Below are 13,666 nucleotides of genomic sequence, written 5' to 3'. Positions count from 1 at the left end.
AAGGGATAGTACGAAAACAGCATTTCACACAACATCAAAAATTTAATTCAACTGTTTATAGTAACATACATTTATTAATGAATTATTGAAATGTGCGTCTAATCGTGAACATTAAAAATGGCAGTGACAACTTTGATACTGTTAATTAAATATAAAAAAACTACTTATTATTTTGTAATGAGAATAGTAAAAAACATTAATATGAAAGCTACGCGATGTTTCGATTAAAATTACAATAATTAAATTCATCGTTTGTTTAGGTTTAAATTTTGGACAAACAGCACAATTCAGCTTTCAACATTGTAGCTTACTCAGTTTAATTTTATAAGTATTACAATAAGTATACTTTACATTAATTTAATCTAAGCATAGTTTTATGACAACTTCGACAAAAAAAAATGACAATATTCTTAAAATCTATTTGTTAGATCAAAATTTAAATTAAGATACTATAATTTCACTAAGTGAAACGCAACAAAAAAAAACTATTGAATATTATTGTATAATAAAAGATATCTTAATAATAGTTACATGTTTTTGAGAAACCAGTTCAAACATGTTCGATGTTTTTGTCATACAACTCTGGGTTAGTTACGTTGTTCACAGCATTGGACACACATGTTAAACTGATACAAATATGTATATATATATATTTTTTTTAAATGCAATTCAAGAATACAATTGTATTATAAAAAATAACATTAGTTCAAGATGTTTAGCTAATGGCATAAGTCTTAAATGGATGACATTAAGAAATGAACACAATTTGTAACAGGTTCTTGGTGATTGTAACTTAATGTATACAGCTTCATGATATTTTTATATATTATATCGCTAAAGTCGTATTACAATATGTAGAAAACTTAAAGAAATAAAGTTAACAATAAGATAAACATTTTATACGTCAAATATATTAGTTATTTTGAAATGTCTTTATTTTTACACAATATTATAAATTCAAGTGGCGATAAATTAATTGGATACTTACTAAGAGAAGTCAATTTTTAAAATCATTTTATATGGCATTATCTAATGTTGGTTTCTCGTAACGTAACGTAGATCTTATAAGATCATCTTCTTAAAATTAATAAATATTAATGAATCTTCACATTATTGTTTGTAAAAGCCAAACAACCAACATTTTCATTTCAGGCTGCCGCTGCTACGTAATAATTTAAATATTTTACATTTATAATTGTTGTGATTATGTACGTTAAAATTTTGATGGATTTTCGTCACACAACTGAATTCAACGCTACTAATGTCGCGGATTTTACTACTAATACAATATTTATTTAAAAATTTCAAGATAAAAAGAATATTATAAAAAAGTTAATTACTAAGTTAATATAAAGGAAACTCACCAAGAACATCCGCCTGTTATAAAACAACTTAGAAACATGCATTGAGGCGAATATTGCGATCCAATTTTAACGTAACACGATAAAGGTGAATACAGACCCATGATATTATCGGAACGTAGCATTCTTCTAGCGCGATTTAAATACATTCAACGTAGCAACTTCACCTTTCAATATGCGTGAGTCAAATCATGCAACTATATTTTAAGCAAGTTCAACCCATTTGTTTGTGATCAAATGTAGCAGATATATGAATTAACAATATAATCTAGAATACTTAATATAGTAACACTTAGTAACTTCTTCATAATGGCATATTTTTTTTGGTTTCGATCATTAGCAACATAATCGGATAGATAGCATATATTTTGGTACAAGCTACAAAACGAATCTATAATGAAAAATATATATAGCATAGGATAAGACTTATAACTAGGTATATTGTTTTATATTTATTTAAAATGACTACGGAGAAAATTTTCTACGTTTAAATGTCTACTTTATTAAGATTTTCAAAATGTTATCATTACTTTATTATTATTAATACATTCAAATTATTAATTATATTAGCAAGATAATCCTATTAAATGTAATTGTTAGGTATACAATCAATTTAATACTGCTTAAATAGTAGGCTACTTTATATTTAAAAGGATTACTTTTTTTTTATTTAAAATGAATAGACGCTTAGCATTGTGATTATTATTTAAAGTTAAGTCAATATAAACAAATGATATTTATAAATGTAAATTTATTTTCAACTTGTTCGAATTTATTAAAAACTTCCGTTTGATTGATTGTCATCGCTCAGCCTATACTATGAGACAAGACATAAATTCTGATGATTACAATTCAGATGAGACACTAAAATTCATAATATGTTTAAAAAAGTCTTTGGGACATTTAGATTTTACGAGTGGCGCTGCTCTTCCTCAATCTCCAATATCATAAAATTCTCCCATTAAATGTTATTGCTCTACCACACAACAGACAGATATATAATACACACTAAGACAAATCTGAATGACAAAAGGTCATATAATATACGACCTTTTTCAGATTCGACAAAACGTTTTGACATATAAATTTTCCGCAAGCGAAACGGATAGCACCTTATCGATGCGGTATTATTGCATAATAACTTTTTTGTAAAAATTATTATGAGTATATTAGTAGTTAATATTACAATTCCTTTAAATTGCTTGTACAAGAATCTAAATTGATTATTCTCAAACTCAAGCTCAAAATAGATGCTCGATTTGTATATACTTTATATATTATAATTATTTTAATCAATTTTGTATATCGCTATCTGTCACTTCACTGTCATGTTCTTGTATCAAGTTTTTTTTGTCTTATACATTATATATGACAATGAAATTGAAAAGTACTCATTTCAACGCACTTTTCATCGTTATTTCGCGCAAGAGAATATTTAAACATATAACTCTATTATTATTAAAGCGCCACTATATTCTTAATATTATACGCAAGTTTTTGACAACGCTTTGTGTTTCATTATAAAGCCTTATTATTTTATTAATTTACGTTTATACTCATATTTGATTACATCAAAATGCAATCATAAGCTAATTAATAAAGAAATATCTATCCACTTCCTAAATCCAAATTTTATTTAAAATTACATATTTTAAAAGTCAAAATTATAGTATAAATATAATATAAAATACGATTTTATTGCACGTCGAATTATTTGACAATTAAGAGGTCACGGAATTTTATTATTTTTTCAAATATTGCTTATTTGATTTCCTTATCTTTCACAGATTAACTCGACTATAAAATAATATCGTATTAACTACAGATAATAAAAAAAAATATAATAACTACTTCTAGTTATTAATATATATATTAATATATATATATATATATATATATATATATATTAATAACTAGAAGTAGTTATAACTATACTATGACGAAAGCATAATATATATATATATATATATATTATGCTTTCGTCATAGTATAGTTATTTTTATATCAATTATTGTTAAATTATATTACATCAAGCAAGACTCTATGGACATTTAATTAAAATAATAATAGTTAAAATGTTAAATTTCCCAAATTTTAAACAACTGCGTTATACATTCAAAAATTTTAAAAAATTTTTGCAAACAAATTTCAACGGCATATTATTATGGAAAATTGATCACTTAAGCGCATTACAAAATTAGCTACAAAACACAAATCTACCTATGTTTTAACATTCCGAACGCGGAACCGAGTAAAGCATGTTTGCACTAAACAATGCTATCTAACATAAATCATAATCCAAGTTTCGCACGCGTTTAACTGTGTATAAGCATCTGCCTAAGCAAAAGGTTGGCTATATAAACGCAAATCAGACAAAATAAGCTCAAATTTTATTAAAACGTATATATATCATTATTTAGCATATTGAGTCTATAGTTACTATCTAGTATTAATAATAAACACGTTTTATAAACAACTTAGCGCTTAAATATTGCTTGACGTGTTTTAATAGATAGTAATTTCTGCAGCGCTTTAAACAATATGCTCACGCTGTTTACTTGAATTGACATCAAAATAAAGCTAATAAAATTACAAATATTAAATATAAATTACATTTAAATTATATTTATTATTATCAGAACGATAAACCTTTTAAAAATTAACATATATGTTGGAAATATTGAAAAATATTAATAAATCTAATTCAAACATAATTGATGTAGACGTAACAGAATTTAATGTTTTATCAAGACGATAAATCGTTAAATTAATTATTATATAAATTAAACGAAATATCATTAGACACAATAAACTCAAAACGAAAAATTAACTAAATTTGACGCACATTGCAGATTTGTTATTATGAAATAATGTCTTCAATTTAATTAAGATTTAATGTTTTACCAAACTGATAACAATGATTACTAAATCTGCTATGTGCGGTTAAAGTTGCGAATAACTTAGAGTTGATAAAGATCAACATTATTTGATTTGCAGACCGAAGAACGGCGTATGTTGAGGCCGCTCTTCTCCGCGGATCACACGTGAGTAAAACTGGCGTGAACCGTGTCCTCTTGGGAGATTTGGGTTCCCGCGGGGAAATACTGAAATAATAAAAATGTTATTTTATAAAAACATTTATCTTCTTGAATAGACAAACACGATTTTTTTCTGTCTCTATAATTTGCCGATCAAAGGGAAAAACAGTCCAACGTTAGCTGTTAAGAAGAAGACATATACCTAATATGGTACATGCTTATCTTCTAATATTGACTATTTTGATTGAACAGGGAAAATTGGATGAAAGGAGTATGTAAAGGAATCTTGTAAAACCATGTTTTCGTTTTTGCAAGTAAATTCATTCTTCATTGGACTAGGTGTTCCCTTCTCCAATAAAATGTCGGAAATCCGTTATATATTTTTTTTTTTTTTTTTTTTTTTTTTTTTTTTTTTTTTTTTATAGAAAAGGAAGGCGGACGAGCATATGGGCCACCTGATGGTAAGTGGTCACCAACGCTCTTAGACATTGGCATTGTAAGAAATGTCAACCATCGCTTACATATCCAATGCGCCACCAACCTTGGGAACTAAGATTTTATGTCCCTTGTGCCTGTAATTACACTGGCTCACTCACCCTTCAAACCGGAACACAACAATATCAAGTATTGCTGTTTTGCGGTAGAATATCTGATGAGTGGGTGGTACCTACCCAGACGAGCTTGCACAAAGCCCTACCACCAGTATTATAAGACTACTATTATTATTGTAGTATGGAATAAAAACAAATTATTTTTAAAGCCAAATTTGGTTACAAAATTGACTTTTTACATCAAACATGTAATATCTTTTGATTATTGGCACATCTAACAGACTGCAACCGATTAGGCTTGCAAGAGATTAAAAAAAAAACAAATAAATAGAACAATGAATTCACTTGCCTCCCCAGGCTATCAACCCCACAATTATAGAAAATTATTTAATAACTTCATACCAAATAATGGATTAAAGGAACTTACATGATATTTAAATATGTAGCCAATTTAAATATATATATATATATATAATACAAATATATCCCTTTTGTAATAATATTTCAAAATATACGTTTTTCGATTTATAAGCACTTGACACTTTTTTATAAAAGTGTCATACCTCAGCGAGTGGAAGTGCGGGGGTGCGAAGCAGAATGCAACGGCGAACCGACTAATTTTAATGAACCGATTTACGTGTCTACAATTTTCTACGTGTTCAAAATTTCGATGGCGGGGTAAATAAAATATAGTTTAAAAATGATGTGTAACATGCTTAAAGTAACGATTTGGAACTTAGGCTATTTTGGCTACACATTTAAGATTTTTATTGGTACAAAAAGTATCTTTTAACATAGGATCTATAAACATCACAATCAAATACGGTCACATATTACATATAAAACGCCACATTTATCATCCACAATGGAGGTGAAAAGGGGGCTTATATTAAAACTTACTATTACGATGTAAACGCTTAAAACATCTTCCGATGCCTAGTGTCCAACAACTCTCTTCCTAGGAGGAAGTCATTGTACTGAGATTATAAAAATATTTTACAATTAGATTATTTTAGTTTTAAACAAACACGAACATTTTATATTTTTCAAAGTTTATTTATATAAAATCATTGCATAGCTATAAATAATTTTTTACTTTAGACTAATACCTTATTCAATACATAAGCTGCTTAAATTCTTGTATTAAATTACTACGAGTTATATCCAAATCAAAATAGCTAAACGATAAATGCCGAAACTGACTGGCTCATTGAGCACATCCATCAGCCACAGATTCCGTGTTGCAGAAGATCCCGTCCGCGGTAATCATGATTCTTGTTTAATTTAACGTCATATCGCTTGGATTACGTAGCACCGTACATGCGGGGAGATTTGTTGAGATTTTCTTAATTTCGCCTTGGCATCTGGCACAATTGATTATCTTGCCAATGCGAATTCCAGACTTGGAGAATCATACACCTTCCTTGTTGGACCTTCTACTGAACTCTCATCTGGACGGGTACTAGGTTTCCGTCTAGTATAGTACCGTTGTTCGTGGGCTGCTGCCGTCTATGGCACTGCAGATCAGCTGACTGGGATGGGATGCTTATAAGATAAAAAGAGCCTATCTATTCCATGGCGCGGATTTTCTTCTCGCCAGATGACGATTTCGTTGTTGACTCGGTCACTGAAATAGTATTTGAGGGCATGGAACTCTTTATCTCTTAATCAGCAGTGCCCATCAGCGGCAGATCCCATACTTGGTGTGGTCAGTTCTGCAAAACGGAAATACGCCAAAAGAATGCTACTAAGCCTGAGCTGATGCATCGGCATCTCGTGATGTTAATACCAGCGCATTTAAAAAGGTATACAACTTTGCCTCTAGATCTTTCGTAAACGTTATTGCCTAGGCGAAGATTATCGACAAGAGATTGGCTTCCCGGGAAACTGTGCAACTGATCACCAGCTTTTTGGCAGATCGGACCATCAATGTCGTTGTGTAAGATGCATGTTCTGACTTAAGATTCGTCAATTCTGGTATTCCACAAGGTTACGTGCTATGACCTACTCTGTTTCTTCTGTATATCAATGATATATTGCAAATTAGCAACATTCACTGCTACGCAGACGACAGCACTGTAGACGTCTTATACACCGACCGGGCTAATATTTCTCGGAAACACGCTGACGAGTATCAGGAAGAAACTTATGTCTGAAATTGAGTCCTTATTAATAAAGTCTCGGATTGGGGCTGACTAGCCTTGATTCAGCCACAATGAACTTAAGCTCAACTTTGCGCGTTGATTGCTAAAAAGTCACCTTTTGACATATCCTTTCATTTTGAAAATACTCCCCTTGCTGCAAAAGCTAGTGTCAGGATAATTTAAGTCTCTTAGTTTCACGCCCAATTAGATGATAAAGCCAACTTGCTCTCTGAAAGCTTGGTGTGCTCAACAAGGCAACACAGCTCTTCACGTCGACTACAAGGTGCAAATAGGGTGCCACCGGGAGAACTGCTCTGCTGGCACCGCACTTGCAAGCTCTCTGGAGTTGCAGGTGTCGGCATATAAGCATAATTACTTTCTATAAGGAGAACCTCCTTCCCATTTGCCCCACCTCTTACATTAAAAAAACCATAAGAAGTTACTGAGAATTATACATTATATTGGCCGATTTTATTATACATAATCTATAAACTTTGGTTATTTGTTCCACTAATTTTATTGCCATTTCTTTCTCATGTGTAAAAACAATCGTTTAATTTTGAGATTGTGTATAATAAATTATTTAACAATATATTTATTTATTTATTTATTTATTAATTATATATAATAAGATGACTTAGTAAAGTAAATTATTAACACTGACCCCAGCAAAAGCAGCTCCATTCCAACCGAGTCTGTCCTGATCACGTTGCGGTGTACGTTGCGGTGTTTTCCTCTCATGCGATGCGAGTCTTGCCTTCGCTCGCAACGCGGCCCTTAGCGGGACGTTGGCTCTTGCGGCTTCAGCGCGTCCATGTTGGCAAAATTCTAATAAAGCCACAGCCAGGGCTAATGCCAGTCCGGCAACTAGGACGTAAAATATGCCCGAAACTTGAGATAACGTCATTTCCGCAATTATTGTCTCCTGGAAAGAAAATTTTTATCGTGTTATTTAATGTTATAGAAATATTCGTTTTCAAATCAATATATTAATTTCTTCGACTCTTAATTCAATACATATTACATCACTAAATTATAATACTACAGATTATGCTTGATGGTAAAGTTTCGTGCAAGCCGTCTGGGTAGGTACCACCCACTCATCACATATTCAGCCGCCAAATAGTACTTGTCATTGTTGTTAAAAAAAGTCAAGATGGCCCAGTGGTAAGAACGCGTGAATCTTAACCGATGAACGTGGGTTCAAACCCGGGCAAGCACCTCTGAATTTTCATGTGCTTAATTTCTGTTTATAATTTATCTCGTGCTTTTCAGTGAAGGAAAACATCGCAAGGAAACCTGCATGTGTCTAATTTCATCGAAATTTTGTCACATGTGTATTCCACCAACTCGCATTGGAGCAGCGTGGTGGAATAAGCTCCAAACCTTCTCCTCAAAAAGGGAGAGGAAGCCTTGGCCCAGCAATGAGACATTTACAGGCTGTTACTTACTTTTTTTTATTAACACATTATCCAGTGGAGTTGTCGGTACATATTTATGATGCTGATGAACCTCCCAATATGCATTATTTTAATTTTCCAAAACAGCATAAAGATCGGAAGCAATTTAGTTTTATATTGATAATTTGTCCCGTTTAAAATAGTATGAAATTTCATTTTCTAATATTTATTGGAAAATATGAGACTGTTGTTTTTATTTAATTTATAATAGAGTCTGATTTCATGGTTTGAAACTTTTAAAGACATCTTGATGTTTAATTTATTGTTAAAATATTTTATTTACTGTGACAATATTCAAAATAAAATATGTTAGAATTAATATTATTCTGAATAAAATTTAATTATTTTATGCAATAAATTAAACTTAATTCCATTTGAATTCTTCAAGCAACGCCGCCTGAGAACAGACTACGTTATAATAATGTTTGTTTTTATTATTTTTTATATAATTTGTGTATCATCTCGATATATATAAAATTAAATCAATCAAATCAAATTATTAAACTATATCTCAAGAATTATTTTTCAGTAATTCAATTTGTCTGTTATAAAAGAAGTTATTAGTTGCAAATAATGGGAAGGTCATTTTGAATACATTGTGAGGCAAGCAAAAAAAGACGCGGTTTAATTTACTGGACGATTCCGTGTGAAGAAACTGAACGAACTAAGCTACGGTTGTGTGAGTGTTTTTTATTACGCCTCTAACAATGAAAATTCTGCAGTATCGCCGACAAATACATCCATTAATTTGAAACATATTTTTACAAATTTTATTATATGTGAAACGCTCATTGTGTATTCATTAGTTGATCAATATTGAAGGATAAGCTGGAATTAAAAAGAATCAATAATAATAATAAATACAAGGAAGGAAGGAGAAGAAATATGTCCGTGAAATTAATAAAAAAAGGCTAATTAAGTATTAAGAGGAATTATACCACATTCAATCCATCTGGGTGGGTATCATTTATTAATCGATAATTATTGTCCTTCCATCAATTGTTCTGGTTTGAAATATAAGAAGATCACTGTAATTACAGGCGCAAGTAACAAACTCCTATGATTCCTTTGCTTATGGCACATTTTTCGGTGTATTGATAGACGAACTCGTATAATAATGATTACAATTCAATTGTGTATTTCACGTTTATATATTGTTTACAACGAGATCTATTAATATACTCAGTTGGCTGAATTCCAAGAGCAATACTGAACGAGCCTCTCACTAGGTCATAAAAGTTCCTGCGACCCATGTCATATCCGTACGGTCGCTATTTCTAGAGTTCGTTTTTTAGCGATTTTATTAACCATATAAATGGTTGCAATATATAAGCCCTCGACCTGAGCGAAAATAAATAAATATATATATATATATTAAATTAGCTAACTAAGTATACGCTAATTTTAATTCTGTTTTAAAAGGAAGTTTTTATTTTTTGACATAATTTAGAAGTACTCAGACCTTTAGTTTAGAAGACCTAAACTATAAACAATAATGACTAAGTTTACTGTTATTATTTTTACTCAATCGCAAACTTAACACATAAAACTATATCAATATTTAGTAATGACCCGTAAGTGTCTTATAGCTGTCATACTGATTGGCCTTCTTTATTAAAAATAAAGAAAGAGCTTAATCCACCACACGGCTGTTGCGTGTTATTGGCAATTTTTGTTTCAACAAAACCTCGTTGTTTTATTATTTTCTTGATTACATAAGATGAGTTAAGTTATAAACGCTCGCTGGCTTTTGGAGGGAATTGAAATGGCGATGTTCATGTCAGTTGGCCATTTCTGCAATGTTTATCTCAATATCTGATCATAAAAAACTAATCTAGATCGTATAGTTGATATGTGTTTAAGATAAAATGCATACCTCATCTTTGACCAAGTCGCAATCGGGCTTATTTGTAGTCATCAACCATTTCTTCCATAACTTAGATAAGGAGCCGTCACTCTTCAAGCTGACGATGGCTATGTTTATGCTCTCTCTGAAATAAAAAAAAATATTAAGTTTATTAAATTCTAATGATAATGTTTAAATGGATTTTGAAATGCGTATACATATTACATAACCGTCGACATCTAGGCGACTAATAATATATAAACTCTAATATATATAATATGTATAATTATTTTCCAATATCTTTATAAATATTTTTGTGAATATGGTTTTATAGTTAAGAGAAAGTTTTCCTTTTCAGATCAAAACAAAAAACCTAAGTCGTTAAAGCCATTTCCGAGGTATACATAATACAGATTATATATAAGAATTAAATATTTAATATTATAAGATATGAGATGATATTATGCATTTATACTTATGTTAAATACGTAGCATTTTTTTATATTATGTATATATATTTTTAATTTAATTCATTAAAATAAATTCGAATATTCACATTTATATTCTACTGGAAATATTTTAAACATTTTAATGTCAAAAAATTATCCAAATTGTATAATATATCACAAATATAATATTTAATGAAATGTGTCTGATTTTTTCTTAAGTTTGTAATTAATTATTTTAAGAAGTCCAGCATAGTAAGAAAAAGTTACCGCCGCCCAGCTGGGACAAGAATCACGCGAATTCACAGCATCCAATAAAGTCCCTCGTGAACCGAGCTATCATAAAATCACAGCTGTACGTTATAAAATGTAAATTTTAACTTGTTGTTAAAAATCACGTTCGCAAATCGTGTACCATAAAAATGGGGTGGTATAAATTCGAAATGCAGAGCACCCACTTCCCCACTGACGTACCCCATGTAAATTTACGACTATTCAGTATTCAACTGGGAATTACCGCACAGAGGCGAGATTTAAGCTAGATAACGGGAACACCCTGTATAGCAGCTAGTACGCGCGAGTGTGCGCGTATTCCGATATACGTATTATTGCGGCTCTTTTATTTTTCTCGTGCCGCCGTGCCTCTAGAAATGGACTTTTACCAACCATTGAGTTTTTCCAATTTGATCCTTATACGATTTGTACACTCCTTCCGGTAATATTTTCGAAGCTATTTCAGTGAACGGAGCCATAATTCAGTTTTCTGCTCGAAGACACGTTATAAACGGCTAAGCCGCTAGCGTGGAGCAAAAATCAGTGCTTGTTTTATACCCATTTGAGGTTTTCTATGGATTAAAAATCAATGAAATCGTTCACTAGCTCGCTCTTAATGTTCCATTATTGAAGTTTGTTTCATTTTTGTGCAAGCGATTTCAAAGAGTGGAAGTGGTTAGATTTTATTTTTTTGTTCAAATTCACCCACAGTAATCGGTGCCCGTAAGTAAATTGCTTAATTTAGATCAATTGGTTCAAATGGAATCATCAAAATTTACTTGAAATAACTTAAAACGTTTCAATACGCGAAATGTGTGTTACAATTTATTTAAGTGTTATTTCAGAATTTGATGTTTTAGTTACTCCAGAAAACTATTTAATAAGCCTTGTAAAACATAAATTTAATTTCTTATATCCAAAATAACTGTATCTCCAGGCATGCATTTTATCTCCTCTCGGCTAAGGTTATTACTTCCTAAATAAGTTTGTATCAAACAAAATGTTATTCGAAACTTATTTTACTTTGTTTCAGATGAAGTTAGTTTCACGCTGTTGCTGTGAAAAGAGAAAGAACCGAGTACTTTTTGTTTTTTCTTTACAGTTTCGCTTTCTTGGACTTGAATCTGTGAAAATGCTTAACAGTTTGTTCGTTCGAATATTTTTATTAAAACAAATCAAAATTTCGTTTTATAAAGTAATGTTCAATTAATTACTCAATTCTTTTTTTGATATAATATGATTTTTACTTAGCATAGCGGTTTCACACGAGAAGAATTTAATTATAACATAATCAGTTTATCCAATACGCAAACCTTATGAGTTTTTCCATAATTTAACTCATATGTCTTGTAATATTACTTACACTAAACACACAATATTATAAATGTGAAAGTGAGTTTTATTGTTTGTTACGTTTTAAAGTCTTACTTGAATGATCAACACGAAGCCTGTCTTCACACATAAATGAGTATTTTATAAAACAAAATACATGAGAACTAGGATATTATTACAATGTATAGTCTATAAAACGTAATCATGATTTTTTACCGAAAACAAATCGTTGCTTGAAAAAAGTTGCTATAGCCACTTTATGTTAATGGAGGTTTCAATGGTTCAATCGTTTTAAAACAGTAGCCGGTAAAAAAATGTAAGCCCTCGGTGACAAAGTTCGCTTTGACCGTTCGCCCGGAGAATATTGGCCATGGGAGTCCACTAGATAAGCCACGGGTTCAAAAACTCTCAGCTTTCGAACCGATAGAGCTACGGATATTAATCCAGCGACTGTTGATGAAATCACGTTTGGAAGGGTTCAGAGCTATAATGGTACTACAATGAGTGCAAATATACTGTTTGTGATATCGGATGGAAACACACAAAGAAATTGAATATTGTTCTATTGAAATAATGCCAATAGAAGTTTCTATTCAGCGCAATATATAATACATTCATGTGTACATATTATATTAGGTAACCAATTAGAACGGTTCACTGTGGAAGTTTGTTTAATCATTTGATTTGAAATTTAATACATTCGCTGTACAATATATTGACCTAATGTGAAGTTAACAATGAGACGTATTTCGTAATAATAATTTAAAAATTAAGTATTCTGCCTCAATAATCAAATTGAGCTGACATAACATGAGCTCATGAATGTAGGCATGAATGAATTAATGTATTTTTTATTTTCATTTAACTTATTGACTTGTCTTGAAAGGCGATTTATTAAAATATTTTTTGTGAAAAATATTGTTGTCATATGTCAACTTCAAACATATTATTCAGATTGTAATACCTTGTAGTAATCCTTACCTTTAGCGTCGTAGTTGTTTTTATATATTATTTTTATTTCACGTAAAAGGTAAAATGTTTAGATTACAATATAATTATTTTTTATCGTAAAAAATTTATAAATATGAATAATGTAATGTGTGTTTGTTTTTTACTCAACCAATACACATAAAGGACATAGGGTAACTTGTTAGTTGTACCCCACCCCTCACAGGTGGCCGAAACAGAGGGCGGAATCTAGTTACTAATAAAAAT

The 13,666-nt window shown here is 30.6% G+C and overlaps 1 protein-coding gene across 1 annotated transcript in view; it reads right to left on the bottom strand.

The window, feature by feature from the left end:
- Positions 1-4,304: 4,304 nt before the first annotated feature.
- LOC126780476 (glutamate receptor 1-like) overlaps positions 4,305-13,666 on the bottom strand; it is a 124,870-nt gene continuing 115,508 nt past the window's right edge. Inside the window, exons 16-18 of the mRNA XM_050504996.1 lie at positions 10,431-10,545; positions 7,759-8,019; positions 4,305-4,465 (exon numbers count right to left, since the gene is read on the bottom strand). Of these exons, the coding sequence (XP_050360953.1) occupies positions 4,400-4,465; positions 7,759-8,019; positions 10,431-10,545 (442 nt within the window). The 3' untranslated portion in view covers positions 4,305-4,399. The remainder of the gene's footprint in view (positions 4,466-7,758; positions 8,020-10,430; positions 10,546-13,666) is intronic.

Source organism: Nymphalis io, chromosome Z (genome assembly GCF_905147045.1).
Source record: "Nymphalis io chromosome Z, ilAglIoxx1.1, whole genome shotgun sequence".
Lineage (NCBI taxonomy): Eukaryota > Metazoa > Arthropoda > Insecta > Lepidoptera > Nymphalidae > Nymphalis > Nymphalis io.
Note: the sequence above shows the minus strand (reverse complement) of the source record. Positions and strands in the feature narration are given on the sequence as shown.